Below are 25,367 nucleotides of genomic sequence, written 5' to 3' on the forward strand. Positions count from 1 at the left end.
TTATCTGATAAATTCCCCTGTTAATATTTACTCAAGCATCAAGGTTAAAAAAAAAAAATCAAAGCTAAGACTCTTTGCGGTCTTTTTTTTTTGTCCGTACATCATCCTAATCTGTTTTTTTCTCTTTAGTTTTGACATATGTAATGTTTTTTTTTTTTATATATATATGTTTATTAACTTTTCAAAACGCAACATACAAAAATCGTACACAAGAGTATAAAACATACATATATTTACCAAATTACGGCCTAAAAAAATATACTCTTACCAATATAACAATAGAAATAAAAGCATGTAATAACTGAGAAAAAGAGAAAATCTAAAATAAAAATAATAATAATTAAAAAAATACAAAAAATCAGGCCAGGAAAATTATCTAAGTAACGGTTACACTGCACTGAATACCATTTACACTTTAGGATAGTACAACCTATCTATGAAGGCACGGGTGGCATACTTAAGAAACTGAGCATATTTCTCAGTCTTAGACTGAGAAATATGGTCCAAAACCAGCTGCCAGATATTACAGAACTTATTAGCAGAGCCCTTAACATCATACCACAGTCTTTCCAAATAAAGAGTCTCAGTGAAATCACTTATCCACATTTTAAACTGAGAAACCATATCAGTTTTCCACAGTCGTAATATTACTTTCTTAGCTATTACCATTCCATACACCACAGTCGTTTGCGTAGAAACTGCTGCGGGTCCTGAGTGAAGGAGAATATCCAAACAATGCAATCTGGGGATCTGCAATCGAGGTGCTCTTATACACTTCAGAAAACCATTTGAAAATGTCGCACCAGTATTGGAAGAGCTTGGGGCATGACCAGAACAGACGAGTCAAGGAACCATCAGCGGATTTACATCTATCACATTTTGAGGATGAGGGGAATATTCTGTGCAATTTTGTTTTCCAATAGTGGAGTCTATGAAACACCTTAAACTGAATTAACTGGTGCTTTACATTGATAGAGCATGACTGAATCCTAAATGTAATGTTTTTAACCCTTATATTATGTTGAAAAAAAATTACATTGATTATGTTGCGGGTCATTTTGACCCGCACTGTGTAAGTGCATGCAAAACAGTCAGGAAAACAGGTTAAACCAATAACCAATTTATTTTAGATTACTTAAACATTTAGTCAAGTGACAAACAATACATTTTAATTCCAACACTTTATTTTAGAACTATTTTGTTTAAGTTCTTAACTTTTTACACACAACTTTTCTTTTAAACTTTACCTTTAATATCCGCAATGTACTAAGATTTTGAACGTTCAACAATTTCAAAGTTCTCCACATGATGGGCACAATGTTACTGTGTGCTTTCTGCAGATGTAATTCATACATTTCACACAAGAAGTACTTGTTTTACTGTCCTCTCGGGAGGGACAGACCTGGCATCTTTTCCTCTTCTTTTCACCTGTCTCCACTTGATGTTGGTTGGATGACCTGAGCTTGACCTTTTCAATTATAGCTGCTGCTGCTTGGGATCGAGCTGGCCTGGCTCGAGTCTGCATTCTGGGAGTCACAAGTGCTTTGCCGAGTTCTTTCAGGAAAAGCCGACGTCGGTACAATTTGCCAGCATTCCATTGCTGGTTGATTTCAGTCCACAGGACATAAGCATTGTATGCAGACACGTCCACAATGTTGTAAAAAATCACCAAAGGCCAACGGGTAGTCTTGTAGGACCAGGAGTCATTTTTATCACATTAGCTGAAGACAGTCTGCCTCGACTCTGGTGTGGTGATGTTGACCATTTTATATTACCGTCTTTAGATGTCCATGTCACCTCTCTGGAAGATGATTGCTGCATTCCTGTGTTTTCATCTGTTGGGGGGACAATGGCAGACTCGTCCTCTGAATCCTCCTCATCGTAGGAAAATTGATAATTTGGATCAACATCCAAATTATCAATAACATTGTCTTCTGATTCTGAAAGATCCTCTGTCTCTGAAACCTCTTCTTCTACATCACTATCCCAATTCAAAATTTGTGATAATGCCTCCTCAGCTGTAATCCTTTGGGAGCTCATTTTTGGTGAGTGTGTCGTGAAGATGACATGAGAGGAGTGACAAGGACTAGTGTGGGAAAGTTCCCTCCCTTCAAACACCTGGGTCTGGGTCTCAGAGACAATCAAAATAAAAAAAGTACATCAAAGAGATGTTTTTGTTTTGGATCTGAACGGCTACTTACCCACATTAAAGTGTCCGGGTCAAAATGACCCGCAACATCATCTTTGTATACATACTCTGCACAGACACTCCACTACACATCAAAGTGACCAGATTTTGCACACAAGTTCATGACCCCAGATGAGGAAAAGTCACCAAATTTCATTAAGAAAAAAAAAGTATAACCAGCACTTTGAACAACACAAAAACTGAAATGGGTCAAATTGACCCGTAACATAATATAAGGGTTAAGGCAATAGAATATATATTTTTAAGCTGATCAGTGGGAAATGGGATGCAGTGATTGCTGAATAATCTCATTGCAGTGGAAGGGGACCACCCAGCCCATGAAGCTAAACAAACGTCCATCCAACGGGCTGCTGAGACACATCCTGCAGCAGGTGTACAACCACTCAGTGACCGACCCCGAGAAGCTCAACAACTACGAGCCCTTCTCCCCCGAGGTTTACGGCGAGACCTCGTTTGACCTGGTGGCTCAGATCATCGACGAGATGGAAATGATGGAAGAAGACACGTTCGTTGACCTCGGCAGCGGTAGGTTCTCCGCCTTTGACGGTGATTCACGTGCGCCGACTTGACATCGGTAGGGCTTTAACTTGCACATTGAATTGTCTCGTTTCCAGGAGTGGGGCAGGTGGTGCTGCAGGTTGCAGCGGCAACCAACTGTAAACACTACTACGGTGTAGAGAAAGCAGACATTCCAGCTACCTATGCAGAGGTAACTGTGTTTGGCACTCAGTTCATAAAAGCAGCAGGATTGGGACTAAAATGGTCATTATTGTGTTGAAAAGTTAATTTTTATTACTAATTCAATAAGTGAAACTCCTGTTATGTAGCTTCTTTACTTACAAAGTGATAAATTTTGATGAAAACTCAAATTTCACTTGCTTTGGGGAATTACAATATTGCAGCAGACCAATTAAAAAACAGATTTTCAATAGAGAATGAAAAGTATGCAGAGTGCAGTTGATGCACAGTACTTGGTCTGGGCTCCTTTTGCTTGACTTCCTGCACCGGTGCTGAACGGCATGGAGTAGCGCTCCTGGGTTTTCTGGTAGACAGCTGTGCTAACCTGAAGCTACACTGCAAAAAGAGAACTAAAAATAAGTAAAAATTTCTTGAAATTAATGTATTTCTCCTTGATCTGAGCAGGTAAATAAGATTATCTGCCAATGGAATGAGTATTTTTAACCCTAAAATAAGATAATTAGATATACTGCACTTGAAATAAGATGATGGAGATGAATTGTTCCTGTTTTAAGCTTAAAAATCTTATTCTATTGGCAAATAACCTTATTTACCTGCTCTAATCAAAGAAAAATACTCTCATTTCAAGAAATATTTTCTTATTTTTAGTTCTATTTTTGCAGTGTAGTGGACCCACACCGGATCATGTGGCTTCTCCATATGGTCGCCGACTGTGGAAACTGTCTGTACGCTCCCCCCAGACTCAGGGACTGTGATTTCCAAATACAAATCTAAATTTGCTTTCATCCTTAAACAAGACTATGGTACTCAGAACCCAAGTAAGACACTTCTGAGCCAGAGAAAGGTCCGCTTTTGTCAAGCACTCTAGGTGCAGATTTATAGGAACCAGCAACTAATCAGAATAATGTCATGTTTAAAACCCCGTAGTTAGTTGTGTTTTTGATTCTTCTAATTTACGGTCAAAAAGTAAACACACCGTATTTAAACATGAATGAATGAATGATTGGAAAAGTGTCAGAATAACACAAGCTCACAGTCTCTAATTGTCCTGCTGCTTATTTTGATGTATTGTCATGGATCATAAGTAGGTCAACGCGCCGCATAGAGCTGCCCTCACAGCTGGTACTTTTAGCTGAATCTAAAACAGGTTGTTAAACACTATCTGTCTTTGGTGGTAATAAACCATGTGTTTTAAACGCCTGTTTCCCAGCGCTGCTGTGCAGATGAGAAATTAGCTGATTGGTATCCTGAAGCTTTCACAAACATCACCTGTTGCTTAAAAGCATTAATAAATGTTAATAAATACGATGGCAATGTTAGGATGACGCTGTTTCCGGCAATAATTATAAAAATAATTGGGATTTTAAATTATTTCTGTCTTCTACAATTCTCCACAAACGCTCATTTGCTGAACGAGAGAATTTTAGCGACTCGAAGACGAGTCTCTGAGTCGGCTCTTTTTGAAGAATCGGGTAAAAACTTGTCCTAACCGCAGCTTTGGTTAAGCGCTGAAACCTCTTGGGTGGACAAGTCCCGTCTGTGAGCAGCCGGTTTCTGTAGCAGTGACCCGGTTTCAATGGCAGTCTGCTGGAAAACGGTCTCAGTCAGCAGTTTTCCCTGTGACTGTGGCCTTTCTCTAGGTGTAGAGACCCAAAACCTTGTGAGTTAAGGGCTCTTAAAAACTTTTACCACATTGTTCTGAATAAATAGATGTAAAGGTTTCAGACTGATGGGACATCTTTTTGAAAGCAACTTGACCAAATTAATTTTACTGCATATCAGTAACGGAATCTTGTTTTCTGTCTGTAATTTATAAATCTGTTGTTTCTAATAACTTGGAGATTAAGAGTGACATGTTGCTGTTGTTTTCTCAGACCATGGATAAAGAGTTTAAAAAGTGGATGAGATGGTATGGAAAGAAACATGGAGAGTACACAGTAAGTTCATCTTTCATCCAAGACGTTTTATCTCACAGATTTAGATTTGTTTAGTTTTTTCATGTGTTAAGTCATTTTTGTGTTTTTTAGCTGGAAAGGGGTGATTTTCTATCCGAAGAATGGAAAGAAAGGATAGCCAACACAAGGTAAAACTCCAAACAGGCAGGCTTTGACGGTCCCGGACACGCTTTTTATATTTACTAAAGATTTCTTTAATCATTAGTAAATATAAGGTAATGTTGGATCATTAATTCAGCAGAGTTAGTATAATAGACTTCTTTGCATGTTAAAACTCGTTCATTCATGGTGAGGAAAAGTACAGTTGTGGCAAAAGGTTAGGCACTTGAGATCACTGTGAGAAATCATCATTGTGTAGATACTGTTTGTTATATTTATCTGCAATTTATCTAATTAAATCGCATTAATAGGTTGTATTTACATACATGTGGATGGTTGCATAGGAGCATGAAAAGTTATCCTAGCATGTTTTATTTGAATTATCATTGCAGTGTCTTGGTAATACTATGTAACCTTATTGATTTTTCTTCTCTTTTTATGTTGTTAATTAGGTCTAATTACCAGTGTGTCAGAATATTAGATTTACCAGTGGCTATGCTCATAAATCTGGGGAAACTTGTTTTCCACGGAGTGTTATTGTGTGCAAAAATAATGCATTGTTGTTGTTTTCTCCTGTGTGAATAATGAATTGTTCTTTGTGTTTGTTTGTGTGAACTAAAATATGTACTTTTCTGTCTACTTTCCAGTATTATTTTTGTGAATAACTTTGCCTTTGGTCCAGAAGTAGATCACCAACTGAAGGAGCGCTTTGCTAACATGAAGGAAGGTAAGGAGCCATTTTATCCTCTGAGGACAATGATGAGCCAACGCTTCCAAAATCAACAGTTTTCAACATTGTTTTTTCAATATCGGCGCATTTATACCGAAAGTAGCAAACGAAACCGCTATATCGACAGCCTCCGCATTTGCGATCGAGTCATCAAACTATCCAACTTATCCGTTCTCAGAGAATTAATACAGGGTAGCCATTAAGACGGCTTTTATTTTGCGTTTGATAAGTTTGAGAAGCGTTTGTTAAACATGCTGGCGAACAAGAGAAAGACAAAGTCTCTCTAGAGGAAGCTGTTGCAGAGGCAGTGAGATCTCCAAGGTTTTGATTCTTGCGATGAAAGCATTTTGACAGCAGATTAGAGCCATTTGAAGAAGGGTAAGTTAATTTATTTTACCAAAAAAAAAAAAAAAAAGATGGTTTCTAAGCCCGTACCGTATGTAATTCTGCTCCAACGAGAGCTTTTGGTGAAAATATCTGGGCTGACCTCTGCATTTATATAGAAGACATGCAGATTTATGTATCAGTAACACTTAACTGGACTGAATTGACTTTCTTAGTATGTTTGTGCTGTTTAGACGCTAGAACTAAGCATAAAGAAATTGATTTTCTGTGGCAACAAACAACGTAATATTGTTGCATGGATATGATATGTTATATCTCCCATGTTGTATTTGTGATTTCACTATATAAATCATACTCATTACATTTGGACATGTAAAAGAAAATCTAAAGTGCGCAGCCGTAAACCATGAGAGACGCTCTCGAATAATTTGTAAAAGGTGAAAATTGTTGTCAATATGCAATAGGGTTGATTTAATTGTTTATACATTCGACTTATTTTTTGCAAAACTATTACTCCGTTTAACCCGTTCAGAGCACCAAAACAATTTGTCTACTTGACTAAAAGTGTTTTTTACACAAGCAATGTGAAGAAACTGGAAAATTATCCATTCGCTGTACCAATAAAACCAGCTCTGAAAAAAAAGCCTAAAGCCGAGAGTGCGCTAAACACGAAGGATGCCGTCGCCTTCAGGCAGAAACCTCGGGTCTTCTTGATTTTTCCTGTGAGAATCCACATTCTTTATTTCCATCAATAAATATCCAGTAAGAACATGTGAATTTGATAAGAACAAATTTATCTTCATTAACTAGATGTTGCTCTTTTTCTGTCTCATGAAGAACACAAAGTTTAGCGATGCAGGTTTCTGTCTGACAGCGACAACATGTAACAGCCCTTGTGTTGCATGACAAATACAAGATGCGTTTTAGTAATAATAAGACAAGCAATGGGCCAGCTGTTGGCTGCACAAATTAGGATTTGAACCACCGCTAACGTTGAATCATTTTTGTTTACCTGCATATTTTATTTCATTTAAACCCCATTGAGTCGAGGCGTTTTTAAAATACTGTCTGAAATTTTATTTATTGACCTCTAATTCTTATTTTGTCCCCAATAAAGGATTGTCGTTGTCTCCAATAAGGATTATGTATTGAATTAAACACGTGTATTTATTATAGTTTCGATTTTTGTTTCTGTTTCCAGGAGGCAAAATTGTGTCCTCCAAACCCTTTGCACCTTTAAATTTTCGAATCAACAGTCGGAACTTAAGTGGTAAGATTTCTGCATTACTATTACTATATTATTACAACCTGACTTGTTCTGTGATTTATTCATAATTTTTTTTTCCTCTTTTGGGTGACGTTTGTTTTTTCTGTCGTGCAGATATTGGCACAATAATGCGTGTGGTGGAACTCTCTCCATTGAGGGGCTCGGTATCGTGGACTGGAAAGCCGGTTTCCTACTACTTTCATACCATAGACCGCACTATAGTGAGTAGCTGATGTTATTTTTGATTGCAGTGCAGAAAGAGAGATATTGTACCAGTGCCTACTGAGGCAGTAAATTATAAACTAGAGCCAAAGAATAGACTTAACCCAGCACAGAGCAGGTCATAAGAACGAGTTATAATAATTTATTCAGTTACTGGTCCTGGAAATAGGGATGGGTATCGTTAAGGATTTATCGATACTACTACTTTTAACGATATATGTTTTCGATCCGCTACCTTATCGATACAGTTTTCGATACTTTTCTATAAAACAAAAAAGGGTAAAAAAACAAAAAACAAATAGGGATCACTGACTGGATTATTTTTTTAAACATTTGGAACAAAAGCAAACAAAATAAAATAATTTTTTTAATAGAAATAAAGCAATAAACCATTATATAAATAACTATATATAAACAGTAGGCTAAAATGCTATATATTGAATAAAATGTATGTTGTAGGAGAGAGAAATATCTACATTGAAAAAACAAAATTAAAAACACTCTGAATATGCAAAATAATGAACTTTATAAAATAATTTCAAGTATTAAATAATTTACCTGAATCCAAACTACATCTATACATCAGTTTTAACCAAAAGATAGCAGAGGCATCCACAGTGGATGAGGAGAATAAAGGAGAGGCCGAGTGAATCAGTTTGAGGGAGGGATCTATTTATGTGCAGCAGAGTTAGAGAAAACAAGAATTACCATTAAAGATTATGTTTATAATATATTTACATCCCGCTTTGTAATCTAGTGGTCGCCTTGCTCATGCGTGGGACTCCCAGAGGCACTCGCCGTTTGCTAACGAGACAGTAAACTCAGAGCCATCGGTGCTTTTACTTGTTGCCAAAGTGTCTAAACAACAGAAAAAATTGTCCTATAAAAATTGTCGCCTTTGAAAGTCTCTAGCAGGGGTCTGAAAAGTTGCTAAATAGTTGGCAACAGTCAGTGATGATGAATGTAAGCGAGGCGAACACATGAGAGCAGAATGTCAGCCCCTCCCATCAGTCCCCTCTGCGTGTTTCTTAAGGTGGAGAACATTGGCAAAACAATGTTTGGGTTGAATTTTCCCTGAATAAAATAGAACGTGACCTTAAAAATACCGTTAAGAGGACCGATGAGGCTGAAGCTTATTGGTCCGTGAGGACCGTCCGACGTGGCCCCGGGGCCCTTTTGATACCGGGTTTTCGGTACCCATCCCTACCTGGGAATGAAAACATTTTAAGGACACAACGGTTTTCACAGATTAATGCTGATTAGAAAACCCTCTATTTGCCATTTCAGCAACTTGTTGAAGCCTAATAAGGGCTGGGAAAAAGCTGGTGTAAGTGGCCTTTTATTTTTACTGGCTCATAAATCCCATTGAGACTATGACTTGGCTTCACGTTGCGACTCCAATGTTACCTTTCTTTAAAGACTAATAGAAAAATCTAAATTGCATGGAATATATAAGTAATGGCAACATATTTATCTAATATCTGTATTTGCCCTGTGTTTTCAGCTTGAAAACTACTTTGCCAGTCTAAAAAATCCTAAACTCAGGGTAAGTTTCACTCCTTTTAAGTCTATTGATTTTGTCTCTGCATTTGCTGTATTTCTGTTTTGAAACTGGAATGACTTTGTTTTTTTGTTTTTTACGTTAGGAGGAGCAAGAGGCAGCTAGACGACGTCAACAAAAGGACACAAAGGACAGCAAAAGCACTAACACCACCCCTACAAAAACCAAGGAGCAAAACAAGGCAAGTCATTGACCCATTTCATGCTCTGGAGTTACACTATACGCTCCAAATGTTTTCACTTATAGGGTTATAAAATCACCAGCACCAAGTCAGGCAGACTGAGCAAACTTTAGTTGAAAGATGGGATGCCTCCTGGGCAATAGGTTCAGTCATGAACTGCAAATATTCCCCAATTATTGCTTTTCAAGTTCAAAGTGGTATACCACTTGGATCACAGAGTGGGGGATGCAGAGGCTGCCACATTTCTGCAGAGTCAGCAGCTACAGACCTCTAACCTTCATGTGCCCTTCACATTACCATGCAGACAGCTTAAAGGAACGGGTTTGTATGAGTGAGCAGCTGCATTCAAGCCTTGCTTCTTAAATGCAACGTAAAGCTTTGGATGCAGGGGCGCGAAGAACACAGTCACTGGACTCTACCGGTCCTTGGGACCCACTTTCCTGCATGTTGTAGGTGTCTTAAACAGATGGGCGACGAAGAAGATGCAATCATTTGATTCAGGTGCGCTGGAGCAGAGACATCATCTTGCATGCAGGATAGTAGGTCTTGAGGACTGGAACTGAAGACCAAAAAGCTCTAGAGGGATGGAGATTTCTTTTCTGCAGGGACAGGTCATGCTTCTGTCAGTCTAGTGGACAAGTCTGGGTGTGGCGGTTGCCGGAAAAAAGGTTAAAACACCTTTGGGATGAATTAAATCCGAGGCTGAGGGCAAGTTCTTCCTGGCTAACGTCAGTTTCTGACTTCACAAGTGAGATACAAGCATTCCCATTAATGCTCTCCTACTCTTTGTGGAGAGAGCTGCAGCTGTTATAGCAGCAAAGGGCGATATCTTAATTCATATGGATTGTGCAACAAGGCAGACGGGCGATAGCCTCGTGAGACCATCCTGATCTTGTGAGCTTTCAAGGTTTCACTCGCAGCTCAGTCTGGCTACTTTCCGTTAAAGAAAATTTGGAGCCGTTCACCAAACGAACGTCCAATCAGCGTTGGCTTTGAGGCGGGTTGAGGTGTGACGCAACGAGAAGCGCGTCAGTTCAGTCTAAAGAACATGGCGGCTTCAGCCGATGAAACTAGCGTTAGCGTGGCTATCGAGCAAGTTTTATCAGAATTACAGAGTATTTCTTCACTGAAAGAAGAGCAAAACACTGCTCTGGAGGCTTTTCTCAGAGGAAAAGATGTTTTTGCTCTTCTCCCGACTGGTTTGGGCAAGAGCTTGTGGTGTTTTCGTCGTCGCTGTTAGTACGTCATATGCTTCGTTGATCTGATTGGTTTATTTGGCCCGTCTATCACCAACATAGGCCAATCAGCTAACCAGTATTTTCGCACCTTCCCAAAATTACTTCAATGGAAGGTTTCCAGATGGATATGCGGAGCAAATCTATCTGGCGGCGTCAGGTTAGACGGGCGATATCTCAACTCAGCAGTCGGGATAGCTCTAAACACGTTGGTGTGTAAACCTTGAATCAGTCCAGCATGAACTAACATGAATCTTTTGTCTGTGTGCAGCAGCAGCAGCAGGACTCCTGTGGCGAGGAGGAGCGCCCCAGCTTGGTGACCGTGGTGAAGCCCACTCCCAAGCCCAGAAGAACCCGGCTGTTGGCCAAAGGCCGCAAGCTAAACAACAAGAAACGCGGTCGACCCAAGAAGGCCACCCCTGCTGCTGAGAAGAACAAGAAAAACCAGAGCGCGTTAGATCTGCTGCATGCGAAGACCCTGTCAGCGGCACCACCTCAGGGTCAGCTGGCTCACACATCTATAACCCAGGATGAATATGGCTTTAGCAATAAGAATGATGAACCCTGTAATAAGAGTAAAACGTCAGGCTTCATGCAAACGTTCTTGTGTGCAGATGCATACCGGCCACCTCAGGCTCCCTTTTACCAGCTACCTCCCAAGGCCCAGCACTATAATACCAGTCAGCTGCTTCTGAGCCCAACTCCTCCAGGTCTCCAACAACTACTTGGTAAGCTCGTGATGACTGACGCGTCATGGTGTGTTTGAATTAAATATGCTGTCTAGGTTTATACGGTCACAGCCTAATGATTCCTCTGCATCAGCTGGTCTTCAAAAGGTTTGATATGAGAACTTGTACCTCTTCGATTAAAGTGTAAAGCACACACAGTAATTTTATTCACATCTTCTAAGTTTGTCCGCTTGGAAGTTGACCTTTTTTTTACTGTTCACGTTTCTTCCTTTAGATCAGGGGTGTCAAACTAATTTCTATATGGGGCCACTTTGGCATCATGAAGTTATTAAAAGGGCCGGTTGCATGTGTAGAGACGATATTTTTCATTGCATAATTTCACTCCAGTTCACATAGTAGTATACAAAATGCTCAGTAACATAAAAGTGGCACCCTTAGGCCCAGTTTATACAGTTTATCTGCAAAATAAGTTGATATTGGGGTGAGATACACTTACAGGAGGCACAGTTTTAGCCACTTTATACACTTTAAAAGGATATATGCCTTTTTTTTCTGGCTCTCGAGGGCCGGATAATTTACCTTGACGGGCCGGATTTGGCCCACGGGCCTTGAGTTTGACACCTGTCCTTTAGATCAACTGTGTGAATCATTATAGGATCATGGATCCTTTCATATCCACTACATTAAAAACAACAATGATTAGCTGTCCAACATGAGGGAATATCCTCATGTAACATAATAAACTCTTTTATCTCTATCCTTGCTCCCATTTTCCAGATAACATCAAAGTCCAGTACCTCCAGTTTATGGCTCACATGAAGACTCCTCAGTACCGCTCCAACCTGCAGCAGCTTTTAGAGCAGGAGAAGGTGATTGGACATGTTTGTGACTACCATGCTCGCTTTCATCTCTGTCGGCATTGATCTCCCCCCCCTACTCGGCGTCAGCGTCAATGTCGGTGTTTAATCTGACCTCAGTCTTGTTTCTGTCTCCAGGAAAAACACAAGGATCTGTCAGGACAGGCAGAGCAGCTCCACTTGGTCTGTCAGTCCCACAAGGACAAGATTAAAGGACTCTTCCAAACCAAACTGGACGAGGTATGAAAATATTAGAAATTACGTAATTTTGATGCCCACAGTAATAATCAAGCATTGTTTTGTTTTCCACACTTTCTGATTATCCAACAGACAGCTGTTAAGATTATTTGCTGGGTACCACTTTACAATAAGGCTCCCCTTATATATATGTTATGATTAATCTGTAATCACTTAAAATAAGTAAAGATATTTCATATTGAAGCTTGAAATAAAAGTCTCAGACTAATGTATCTCACAGGAGAAAATGAATAACAGGGTTTTAATGGGATTTCTTATTACATTGTATTTGCTAAAGAATTGTAAGCGATAAAAACAGCAAACGGTAAGGATCCTCATATATAGATGCTAATAGTTTATAGATGTGTTATTAATTAACCTGCTAACACTTTATTACTCATTCATAAGTGTTTGTTATGCATTGAGGGCAGGCAAGAGACAAGGCTGATTGGGTGTCTTGCCAAATAGTGAGCCTAATCTGTTTAACTATACATTGCTTATAGAGTTGCTTAAATTAAACATGTCAGACTACGTTACTGCTTTTTAAGCACAAACCAGTCAGATTTGTCTCTTGCTCACCCTTAATGCACAATAAACACTTTTGAATGAGTTATAAAGTGTTAGCAGATTAATTAATAACACATCTATAAACTAGATTAATAACACATCTATAAACGTGGTACAGTTTGCTGTTTTTATCTCTTACAGTTCTTTAGCAGATACAATGTAATAAGAAATCCCATTGAAACCCTGTTATTCATTTTCTCCTGTGAGATACAGTAGTCTGACACTTTTATTTCGAGCTTCAGTATGAAATATCTTTACTTATTTTAATTCATAGTGAGGAAGACATCCTGAGCTAAAAGAGAAGTCATATTTGTTGGTGTTTGGACTAATGGGCTGAATACTTTGTACGATTAGACTCCGTCCTGTGAATACCCAGCTACTTTAGGAGGAAGACTGGTGCTTGAACCTAATGCAAATCTCAATGAATAATTTTGGTATCTGTTTGTGTCCAGCTGGGAGTCAAGGCTCTGACTGTGGAGGACCTCCTTCAGGCTCAGAAGGAGATATCGGCCCACAACCGTCAGCTGAAAGAGCAGACTAAGCAGCTTGAAAGAGACATGGTTTTGCTGAGAGACCACAGTCTGCTTCTGGTGAGATCTCAGAGGCTGTTTTCGTTTTGCTTTCAGTCCTTTTAGGTTGCTGCTCTCCTCCCTGCTTCCTGGTAATTGAAGTAACACAAACTGTGCTTTTTGTTTTTCAGCTGAAGTCTCGATGTGAGGAGCTGAAACTAGACTGGGGCTCTTTGTGCTTAGAGAGTTTGTTAAAGGAGAAGCAGGTGCTGCGCAGACAGATCTCTGAGAAACAGAAACACTGCTTGGAGTTGCAGGTACGAATCCCCTCTGATGTTCTGGATTCATTTCCACCTGATAGACTCACTCCCTCCTTCACTGCGCCACCCCGTCCCTCCAGACATCGACGTCCAAGGACACCTTTTCTTTCCTTCGTTTCTGTTTAAGCCTTTCATCTCATTCTGTCTTTTTAGTTCAGAAAAATGCATTGAACATTTGCACTTTTAAGCTATAGCTTTTGGTTAAATGCAGCTTTAACAAAGATGTTGAAAGTCATACATGCGGCGTGCCCTTGTAAGATATTATCTATATTCAAGAAGCTAAAATAAAAAGTTTTCAATAACAAAAATAATAAAGAAAGCCAATTACATTCTAAACATTTCACAACTTGTAAAAAAAGAAGGAAAAACAAACCACCTATACCCGAACATAAGCGCACTTTTGTTGATTGGGTTTCCTAAAAACACTTGAATTTACAGTAAATCCCAGGTGGGCGGCTGCTGTGTTTCAGAGCTTTTCTGCTTAGACAGAGAAAGCATATTTTGCAGAATAGGATTGCAACGTTACCACCTGAACCTCTGCTGCTCCTTAGTTTCCTCACTTAATCTCAAAGAGTTAGACGCACAAGTCAATTCAAACATTTGAAGGCACGGTTAGAATAAAAATGTTTGCATATGCTCCATTTCTTTTCAGTAGTTTTTGATTGAATGATAGTACGCTGCAAAAACAGAACTAAAAATAAGTAAAACTTTCTTGAAATTAGTGCATTTGTCCTTGATTTGAGCACATACATAAGATTATCTGCCAATGGAATGAGTATTTTCACCCCTAAAATAAGATAATTAGATATACTGCACTCTAAATAAGATGATGGAGATGAATTGTTCCTATTTTAAGTGTAAAACTGGCAAATCCTCTTATTTAATTGCTTAAGTTAAGGACAAATACACTAATTTCAAGAAGATTTGACTCAATTTTTAGTTTTGTTTTTGCAGTGTATATGCCTTATTAGTCTGTCATTCTTCAGCTTTTGTTTCAATCTTTGCATTTTTGCAGTTGTCCCTAAAAAAAAAAACCTGATGTGTTTTTTTTTTTTTTTTACCTGATCTGGGATTCCTGCGTGTATAAGCTGTTGAGTGCCTGTTTTCCTTTAGCAATGGTTCCCCCTGCTGTCTGTTCACAGATCAGCATTGTGGAGCTGGAAAAGAGTCAAAGACAACAGGAACTGCTTCAGCTGAAAAACTACAGCCCTCGTGATAGCTCCCCCTATAGGAAGAGCCTGGAGTCGCGCAGTTCCACAGAGATGGACACTTCGAAGCTCGCCATGTCGTCCGCCCCTGCACTAAACGGCATTAGCCCTGAGCTTTCTGTGAACGGGACTAGCTCGCCGTGTTTCGACCGTGCTAACACGAAAGTAGAGCTTTCTCGCTACATTCCCATCTCTCCAGACCACGAGGTGGTTGCCTCCACCCCTGAGGCGCGGCAGAGGCAGCAGAGCTCCTCCCTTCCTGACTACACTCGCTTCTCACCTGCCAAGATTGCCTTAAGGAGGCACCTCAACCAAGACTCCTCTGCTCACCTAAGAGGATCGGGCTTAATGACGCACAGGTGGGTTTCTCCTAAAACCTTGTATGAAGAAAGAAAGATGTCGGGCACCTTCTAAATGTACTTGTCTTTGTGTTTTTAGGGAACTGGGAGGTGTTAATTCCCCTCATGGAGCCAAACAAAACTGTCCTTCTCCCAACGCATCGGATGCTCAGTGTAACGGGAAGATCTCTGACAGGGTAATTTGTTATTCTTTCTCTTTATATAGCTGAATATTTATGTTTAAGATTTTTTTTATGCTTTACTGTTTTTGAGTGTTTCACTCTTTGTTGGGTTATGTATCAGAATTATATAAGATCTAATTGAGTTAAACTATGTTACTCATAGGGCTGAACAATGAATCGCATTTTCAATATAATCGAGATTTAAAAAAACGCAATTTCCAAATTGCAGAGTCTGCAATTTTTGGCTATGTAACAATCAGGGAATTAGACCCGTCCATTGGGTGTTGGTAAAATGTTTAAAGTGGGTTTGCCTCCACATGGAAGGGAAGACAGTTGCAGCAGTGAGATAATCTAATTGTATTACTTGTTTTAGAGTTTATATAATCATACATAGCATTAAGTACAGGTCAATCAGTTTAATACATAGACTTGTTTGTTGGTTGCACTTTATGTTCAACAATGATTGATGTCCAATTAAATTAAAAGCTGTTCTCTTGAACAATATTCTGATTAATAGAAACATTAAAAGTTCTTGTTTTAAATAGTCTTTGTTTACAAACATCTTTATCTAGAGGCCGTTTTTGTTGCTTGTGGTTAACGCAGAGAAAAGTCAAAATTGCAATTTTGATTGAAATATATTGTAGGCAGAACGTAATCATTTCTGCTCTGAGTTTAGATGCTGTAGGTCTTTTGGCAACTAATCTGCACAGCGAGGAAACAAATTGATTTGTTGTTTGTATATATTTAAAAAGACATGATAAATTAAACTGGAAAAAAAATGCATTAAATCGCAATATTAACAAAAAAAATCGCAATTAGATTATTTTCCAAAATCGTTCAGCTCTAGTTACTCAAAGTAATCTCTTTCATCAAGCCAGCGCCATGGCCTCTAGACTTGGCTTCAAAACAAATGTCAACCTTATTAATTACGTTTTCTGTGCAATGATCAGATATCGCAGCAAATATTTCTTTATCCAACCTATAGTTTATCATCCAAACTAAAACAAATGCTCTTAAACGTATTTGACTGTTGTCTTTCTTGTAAATGCTGCCATCTTGTGACTAAATGGATCTTTGATCTGAGTTTAGGGTTGCTAACACTCCAGAAAACATCTTGATATCAATGCTTCTCGAGTTTTAAAGCCAGTCTTTATATCTGTTTAGAAGAGAAATAAAGATCAGTTGTTGGGGGGAAAAAATGCCATAAGCTTTAGTGAAGAAAGCTAAATGAATCTTGTCTGTTGTTCTGCAGAGTGGTAAGGAGAGGAGCCAGTCTGTTCAGGGTGACAGCATCACGAGCCTACCAATCAGCATCCCTCTCAGTACTGTCCATCCAAGTAAATTACCCGTCAGCATCCCACTGGCCAGCGTGGTGCTGCCCAGTCGTGCTGAGAGACTTGTGAGTTTACTAATGACAGTTCCTACATTACCTGGACATATCCGCCCTACTTTAACTTGTGAAATATCGTTCACTTGTCAGCAACTATAATTGGATGTGTGGTTGTCAAAATGCTGCTGGTTATAGTTATTTTAATTCTTATTTTTAATTTTACCATAATTTTCTGCTTTTATAATTTCAGAGAAATACTCCCAGCCCTGTGTCTCAATCAGGTCAGATCAATGGTAAGGATGATTTAATGTTTGCTTGAAATTATTCATATATAGAGATCCACTGATTTCCTGTATCCAGATTTTGTAAAGCTCGAACTTTGTGACATCCATTTTGCTGAGATTAGCATTGGGTTAGGCATATCGTCCTCCTACCTACTCGGTTTATCTTCACCCGTTTTGAGTTTCGACCGGCCTAGAAATGGCCGAAAAAGGGAAACGGCTCCTGTGGGTGGCTTTAGCCCCCTTCCCCTCCACCTCACGCCCTGTTTGCAACATTGACACTTTAAAGAAATCTGTGAGAAATGGCAAACAATAGAGAATACATCATTGTAAATGAAACATAAATAGTGTAAAAAATAAAAATGTCTGTATAATTTTATATGAAAGATTGTCTTGGATATTTTTAGGGAGTAATCCACCGAGATAAATATCTGGATCACACATCTAATAATAAAATAAGGCAGCGTCTCTGCTGACTGCTTTGAAACTATGTTTGAGAGAAAGACGGAAGCGGAGAGGTGGAGACGAGCCGTTTAGCCGGCAAGCTTCGGTCCTCTCAGCCACACTGCAAAAACGGAACTAAAAATAAGTACAATTTTCTTAAAATGAGTGTATCTGTCCTTGATTTGAGCAGGTAAATAAGATTATCTGCCAATGGAATAAGATGTTTGCACTTAAACTAGGAACAACTCATCTCCATCATCTTATTTCAAGTGCAGTTTGTCTAATTATCTTGTTTTAGGGGTCAAAATACTCATTCCATTGGCAGATAATATTATTAACCTGCTCAAATCTAGAGCAAAAACACACATTTTAAGAATGTTTTACTTATTTTTAGATCTGTTTTTGCAGTGCGAGCTTGAGCTCCTCTAGAGTGGCCACCGGCGCCGAGGGCAGACCACTCCTTCTTCTCTGTTTTCAGTCACAGAGTTAAATATGTCACCTTTTATATCAAATATTTTATCTCAGTCATAACGGGGATGAGGAGAACACGTTAATAAAAAAGATTTTTAACCGCAGTGAGATGGATGGATGGACACTTGAGAGACAAAACTTAACAGCTTTCAGTGTAAAATGAGAGAACGGCCCTATAGATCCACAGATCTAATGCGACGCGTCTGGGTTTAGAAAGCTAAAGTGTCTTTGTTTTTTCCTTCAGGCGTGGTTCATGGTTTGTAAATACTAAAATTATTAATGTTAATAATGTCATTGCGCTTCAGTTTTTTGGACTTCCTCTGAGAAAACCTTCTAATTTCTCCTCGCCCCTTCGGCCAATCACAGAAAAGCAGCGGGTTCACTCAAATCTCCTCTCAAGTCCACTCTGTTTGACCTTGCTGCTCAGCAGGCCTGGGGGAACCCGGGCTGGCCCTGAAAAAAGCTGCTCCTGAAACACTCGTAATTGCGCGGATCCAATATAGGCTGGTGGAACTGGACCTATAGTCAGAAACGTGGCATTAGAGAGACCACAGACCATAGTCAAGTGTTTACCAGAGGCCAGAACGGGAGACATTAAAGCCTACCTGAAACTGCTGGCTAAGGATACGTGTAAATGCAGTAAGATTGTTATTCACGCTGGCGTTAGTGACACTTGGTTACGCCAATCGGAGGTCACTAAAGTTAATGTTGCTTCCGTGTGTACGTTTGCTAAAACTATGTCGGACTCCATAACACACCTCTCTGCAGCTTCTGTACTGTTACCCACCCATTATCCTGTTGAGACGGTGTCTTTCCCACGGCCAAAACTAAAGAGATTAAAAACAGATCTAAAAGGAACAAATCATAAATATCAATACGGCTCACCTTGAACCAAAAAATAAAACAATTAAATGTTGTTGAATTGAATTCCAACTTTAAAGAGTCTGCCCCCTTTTTAATTTCCTCAGGAACACAGATATACCCGACACAGAGGGCAGGGTTATTTCTTCCATTCACAAATTGATGCTTTTGTTGGTAGTGTTAATTCCTCATTGCGTTTTACATTAGACACCGTAGTCCTCTTGAAAATGAAGGTGATTAACCACAGGAAGCTGGCTCCCTGCTTTAATTTAGAGCTGCGATCTTTAAAGCACAATGTTAGGAAATTGGAGAGAATTCTGATTATGATTAATCTATCCTTAGTAAATGGCTATGTACCACAGGCTTTTAAAGTAGCTGTAACCCTCTCTTGATCAAGATTGCTAAATAAGTTACAGACCTATATCTAATCTTCTTTTCTTATCTAAACTTCTTGGGAATGTAGTTGCTAATCAACTATGTGAACATTTACTAAGTAATGACCTACTTGAGGAGTTTCAGTCAGGCTTGAGAGCTCATCATAGCACTGAAACAGCTCTGGTGAAGGTCACTAATGATATTCTCATGACCTCAGATAATGGACTTGTCTGTACTTCAGTCTGTTAGATCTCAGTGCTGAATTCGATACAGTTGAAGACTTGAACATACTGTAGGCATTAAGAGAAAAGCATTAGGCTTGTTTAAATGTTATCTGTGTGACAGATTTTAGTTTGTTCATGTTAATAACTCTTTAAACTCTAGGATCACTTGTGGCGTACCACGGGGTTCAGTCCTGGGGCCAATTCTCTTTATTTATATATATATATATATATATATATATATATATATATATATATATATATATATATATATATATATATATATATATATATATATATATGCTTCAGATTGGCAAAATTATCAGACAGCATTGGATTAATTTCCACTGTTATGCTGATGACACTCAGCTATATTTATCCATAAATTCGGATTAATCCAGTCAATTACTTAAACTACAGGCATGTCTTCCTGACATAAAAGCCTGGATGACTATAAATTTCCTGCTTTTAAATTCTGACAAGACAGAAGTTGTAATCTTTGGACCAGAGTCCTTAAAAAACAGTCACTTACTCTGGATGCCATTGAGTTGGCCTCTGGTAACAAAGTAAAAAATCTTGGTGTTATTTGACCAGGACATGTCATTTAAATCCCATATTAAACAAGTTTCCAGGTTTTTCTTTTTTCACCTCCGGAATATCGCCAAAATTAGAAACATTCTGTCCAGGGGTGATGCTGAAAAACTAGTCCATGCATTTGTTACTTCAAGGCTGGACTATTGTAATTATTTACTATCAGGAATTCCACAAAATGCAGTTCAAAGTCTTCAGCTGATCCAAAATGCTGCGGCAAGAGTTCTGATGAAAATCAACAAGAGGGATCATATTTCTCCAATTTTAGCATTTCTTCACTGGCTTCCTGTTAAATCAAGAATAGAATTTAAAATTCTCCTTCTAACGTATAAAGCCCTTAATAATCAAGCTCCACCATATATCAGAGCTCTGATTACCCCGTATGTTCCTAACAGAGCACTTCGCTCTCAGACTGCAGGTCTGCTGCTGGTTCCTAGAGTCTCTAAAAGTAGAATGGGAGGCAGATCCTTTAGCTATCAGGCTCCTCTCCTGTGGAACCAACTCCCAGTTTTGGTCCGTGAGGCAGACACCCTGTCTACTTTTAGGACTAGGCTTAAAACTTTTTGTCAAAGCTTATAGTTAGAGTGGCTTAGGTTACCCTGAGCTATCTCTGTAGTTATGCTGCTATAGGCTTAGGCTGCTGGAAGACATTAAGATGTATTTCTCTCACTCTGCTGAGTTCTACTGTTCTCCAATTTTTTTGTAATTTCAATTTTTAACTTTATTTTGTTCTCTCTCTTTTTTTCTCTTCATAGAAGGTACACCTGGTCTGGTGTTCTGTTAACTGTGACATCATCCAGGGAAGACAGATCATCCACTATTACCATCTAATGTAGAGCAGATTACTGGATCAATGTGTGCTTCTGTGCTTTTTTTTTTGTGTCTCTGCTCTTCTCTAACCTCCAGTCGGTCGTGGCAGATGACCGTTCACACTGACACTGGTGCTGGAGGTTTTCCTTCCTGTTAAAGGGGAGTTCTCCTCTCCACCGTCGCTACATATGTGCCCAGTATGAGGAATTGCTGCAAAGCCATCAACAATGCAGACGACTGTCCACTGTGGCTCCACGCTCTTCCAGGAGGAGTGAAGTCAAGACTTGATGCAATCAACGGGGTTTCGTTAGGAAACTTTTTGACCAATCTGTCTGTAGGATTTGATTGAATTTAACTTAGTAAAGTGCCTTGATACATGTGTATTGAATTGGCGCAATATAAACAAAATTGAATTAAATTGAATTACAACTATAATTACAGGCTTTCAAAATATATCTTTCTAGCCTTCATGTCGTGAATAGTCACTAAGTATTTAAATCAGGAGTAAAGGCAATGTCACACTATGAAAGAGCAGCCACAGTTTCACTAATATTAAAAGAAAAGTCAGTATGATAAGAGAATTGCGATTTTAAAATATCTTAAGCATCTCTTAGTGATTTGCCCGCTTAGCAAGGCTAACCTTTAACTGAAGGGTCTGACGATTTCCTTGAGATGTACAGGAGGGTGCCAGCAACTTCTATGGCACATGGTGGCGGCTCCAAAAGATGAATCAGAGCAGCTTTGTTGTAATCCTGTTATTTCCTGGACTCTCTGGGTCATTTCGTCAGTCCAATAAAACGTCACCATGACTGTTGTTAATTGACATCCTGTGCCACATGGCTTCTCTTTGTACCCAAAATGTCAGGTCCAAAATGACCATAGCATAGATGGTGTTGGAGCGACTGGTACCCGCCGAAGTCTAACTAGCAACCTAAATGAATGGCCGACAGGTCTAAGTTTCCTTTCTGCAGGATTTCATGTTTAAACTAACATGTCTTAAATAAGACCCAATTTTCTAAACTTAGTTTTTTCTTGATCATGATTTGTTGGATCAAAATTAAGAACCTCCATTTTCAGTATTTCAACCTATGGCGTGTACTTTATTTCATGGTTTTTGAGTTTTATTTAAAAAAATATATATATAAAAGTTAAGGAACAATGCTTTTGTTTCATCTATAAATTTGCATAATTTTTATTTCTTTCATGTATTTTGGATTGGATTCAGATTCTTTCCCTTCATCAAATAAGCCGCTGTAAAAAAAAGAAAATCCATCTAGGTCTTAGAATAAATAAAAATAGGTCAACAATCTGAATTAAAAAAAATCAGTATAGGTCATGAATTGCCAGGTGCTCCAGAGTTTAGAGTTGAAAACAGGAGTTTCAGTTGTTAAAACCCATCATTGGTGACTATAGAGTATGCTGCGTACTGTAGGAAGGTGTTAACCACGAGTTACACAACTCTAATTGAAATTAACAGCCATGTCTTAGCAATTTAAAATAAGTTATTCATTAATTATGCGTTTTGTAACAAAATTTGTAACCTTAAGTCTTCTTTACTTAAGAAGACTGTTGTTAGTGCCACCTGGTGTTGCTTTGAAAAAAACTTTGTGACCAGTGGCTGATTAAAAATTGCCCAATTTTGGCCAAACCCAGCAGATTTTATATTTATCATCTTGAATCTGCTGTGGCTTATCATATTTAGATTAAAATAGTCTTTTAGATGTGATCTTTGTTTGTGCTCATTTCCTGTCCTTACCCTAAACTGTTGCATCTCTTCAGGATACTCATGTAGCTCAATGAATGGAGGTCCCCACCATGAGGACCACAACGGTGCTTCTTTATCACCTCTTCCACACAACAATAGTCCTTTGACTGGGCCAATGGGTCGAGGCGGTCCCATCCAGAGCCCCTCGCTCAGCACCGGAGGCGTGCTCCAATACGCCGACGCACCTCCCAGGATTGCCCCCGAAGACGGAGCGGACCGCCCAGGTGGGGAATCAGACACAGAGCTGCAAGGAAGCGAACTCCGGAGGAAGATTTTCTTCTATCCTTCCCCCTCTTCATCTTCGTCTTCCTCTTCATCAGGCAGCGGAAACTGCGTGACTGGGGCATCACGCTTCCATCATTACGCTGGCTCAGCCAAGCAGGGATACCACAGTAACCACGGAAACCACCACCACCACCAGTCTCCCAGCACGCAGCATGCACACACGCCCACACACACGTCATCCTCCCACAGCTTCAGCTCCCAGGAGGGGCGTAGGCGTGGGAGGAGGAAACGCAGCTCCACCGGGGCAGCTGCGTCCAGCAGCTCCCCGAAGAGGCGCTCCTTCACCGGGGTCGGCTCCAACAGCCACTCGTCAGGATCGCCGCTGAACATTAACTCCATGGTGAGCAGGGCTGAACCATTTTGGAAAATAATCTAATTGCAATTTTTTATCTTAATATTAAGATTTAATGCGATTTCCTCCCCCCCTGTTTAATTTATCATGTCTTTTTAAACATATACAAACAACAAATCAATCTGTTTTTTCGCCGTGCGGATTAGGTGCTAAAAGACCCGCAGCATCTAAACTCGGAGCAGAAATTATTGCTTTCTGCCTACAATATATTTCAACCAAAATTGCAATTTTGACTTTTCTCTGCATTAACCACAAGCAACAAAAATGTTCTCTAAATAAAGATATTTGTAAACAAGGACTATTTAAAACAAGAACTTTTAATATTTCTATTAATCAGAATATTATTCAAGTGATTTGGACATCGATCCTTGTTAAACATAAAGTGCAACCAACAAGCAAGTCTATGTATTAAACTGATTGACCAGAACTTAATGCTATGTATGATTATATAAACTCTAAAACAAGTAAAGTTAGATTATCTCACTGCTGCAACCCTCTTCACTTCCATTTGAAGGCAAACACACTTTAAACATTTTACCGACACCTAAAGGACACTTCTGATTCCCTAATTGTTACATAGCCAAAAATTGCAGACAACTGCGATTTGGAAATTGCTTTTTTTTTTTTTTTAAATCGTGATTATATTGAAAATGCGATTAATTGTTCAGAGTCCTTAAAGCCGCCTGGAGCATTAAGTGTCAGAGCTGGATTGATCTTCGCTTTAATAGTTCATTAATGGTTGTCTGTGTGAGCGTTTTGAACTGAAGCGTCACTTTCTTTTTTCTTTCTTTTTTTTTTTACCTAAACAGGTGAACAACATCAACCAGCCTCTGGAAATCTCCGCCATCTCTTCTCCAGAACAATCAAGCTGCAGCCCCCACGGGCTTGACCTGGACCAGCCCCCCATCTTAAAGAGAGAGCGCCCCCTGGAGCTCAATGGTACCGGTCGCTACTCGACCACCCCAAGCTCTGATGACGAGGACTCAGGATATCCTCCTGACAGCTCCAGCTCTCGGTAAAGCAGTGCTTCAGAAATTACACTAATACAGATTTTCTCTTTTCCATAATGTGTCCAGTTTTTACTGAAAATGGGTTTAGTTTTAGAATGTTTTAGAGCAGGGGTGTCAAACTCATTTTGGTTGAGGGGCCGCATACAGCTTAATCTGATCTCAAGAGGGCCACATGAGTAAACTCATTGCAAGATTAAATAGAACTAATAAATGTGGACTTGTTGTTGATTTTTATATTAAATTAATATAACTTTTACACTATATATTATGAATAACCTCAGCGTTTTTAAGAAAAGTGCAATTTCAACAAAACTTTTACTCAGTTAAACATTTACTTAAGTGCATTATGCATAAGAACTGATCACAGTGATTAAAAAATGTTGAAAAACATTTATTCACATTTTTTGGAACTTAAAAACAATGTCCTGCATGACAAAATACATCAAACAGATAAAAATTAAGAAATTATTTAAATTTTTCCACACCTAAAGCTTAATCTGCTAATTAAAACACAACGCCCCTCGTGGACAATATAGGAACTGCATATTTTCAATTAAACGAAGTACATGTTTTTTTCAATAATTGTTTTTTCATTCTCTTCCTTTTATCTTGTCCACTTGTGAAAGTCAAATCTGATGAGTTCTTTGTGGCATCTTATTGCCACATTGCCAGACAGCACCTCTCTAAGTGTCCCTTAGAGAGGTGCAACTCTCTAAGGGACACTTGCAGAGGGAGTATGTAAATATATTTGAGCCTATAAATAACGTATATATGTGTGGATTAGAGAAAATGCCCCTCAAATTAAACATTTCCACCCAGTTATTCTGTTTGAAATGAATATAAGGTGTTTGTCGTATAATTATTGCACCCAGGAAGCATAACAGTTTAAATAGATAATTAAAACCCAGAATTTACACCCTTGATGAGTTAAACATTTCACCAGAGCTGTTAATCTTTTTGTTTTATGATGCATTTCAAAAAAAGGTAAAAAACTGGACTTGTTTTCCGTAGTTGAAGACGTTTCGCTTTCTCTCCAGGAAGCTTTCTCAATTCAAAAAGTCTGGAGTAATGTGGAGTAACAAGCTGTATACCATTGGCAAACAAAGGCCTTGTAATGGCTTAGATAACATGCAAATTCAATAGAAACAGGACCACCGCTTA

General features: G+C 39.0%; 1 protein-coding gene across 4 annotated transcripts in view; it reads left to right on the plus strand.

Annotated features, from left to right (window-relative positions):
- dot1l (DOT1-like histone H3K79 methyltransferase) overlaps positions 1-25,367 on the plus strand; it is a 43,827-nt gene that overhangs the window by 10,237 nt on the left and 8,223 nt on the right. For 2 of the 4 annotated variants that reach the window (XM_036141331.1, XM_036141334.1), the window contains exons 5-25: positions 2,506-2,734; positions 2,824-2,918; positions 4,783-4,845; positions 4,936-4,991; positions 5,610-5,689; positions 7,239-7,307; positions 7,419-7,525; positions 9,031-9,072; positions 9,173-9,267; positions 10,771-11,003; positions 11,118-11,231; positions 11,970-12,061; positions 12,188-12,289; positions 13,306-13,443; positions 13,554-13,679; positions 14,825-15,249; positions 15,329-15,425; positions 16,663-16,809; positions 16,991-17,033; positions 22,574-23,184; positions 24,006-24,211. In XM_036141331.1, the coding sequence (XP_035997224.1) occupies positions 2,506-2,734; positions 2,824-2,918; positions 4,783-4,845; positions 4,936-4,991; positions 5,610-5,689; positions 7,239-7,307; positions 7,419-7,525; positions 9,031-9,072; positions 9,173-9,267; positions 10,771-11,003; positions 11,118-11,231; positions 11,970-12,061; positions 12,188-12,289; positions 13,306-13,443; positions 13,554-13,679; positions 14,825-15,249; positions 15,329-15,425; positions 16,663-16,809; positions 16,991-17,033; positions 22,574-23,184; positions 24,006-24,211 (3,170 nt within the window). Of the gene's footprint in view, positions 1-2,505; positions 2,735-2,823; positions 2,919-4,782; positions 4,846-4,935; positions 4,992-5,609; positions 5,690-7,238; positions 7,308-7,418; positions 7,526-9,030; positions 9,073-9,172; positions 9,269-10,770; positions 11,004-11,117; positions 11,232-11,969; positions 12,062-12,187; positions 12,290-13,305; positions 13,444-13,553; positions 13,680-14,824; positions 15,250-15,328; positions 15,426-16,662; positions 16,810-16,990; positions 17,034-22,573; positions 23,185-24,005; positions 24,212-25,367 lie in introns of all 4 variants that reach the window. The other 2 variants (XM_036141333.1, XM_036141332.1) reach the window with 2 other exon arrangements.

This window comes from Fundulus heteroclitus, chromosome 9, assembly GCF_011125445.2.
Source record: "Fundulus heteroclitus isolate FHET01 chromosome 9, MU-UCD_Fhet_4.1, whole genome shotgun sequence".
NCBI classification, from domain to species: domain Eukaryota; kingdom Metazoa; phylum Chordata; class Actinopteri; order Cyprinodontiformes; family Fundulidae; genus Fundulus; species Fundulus heteroclitus.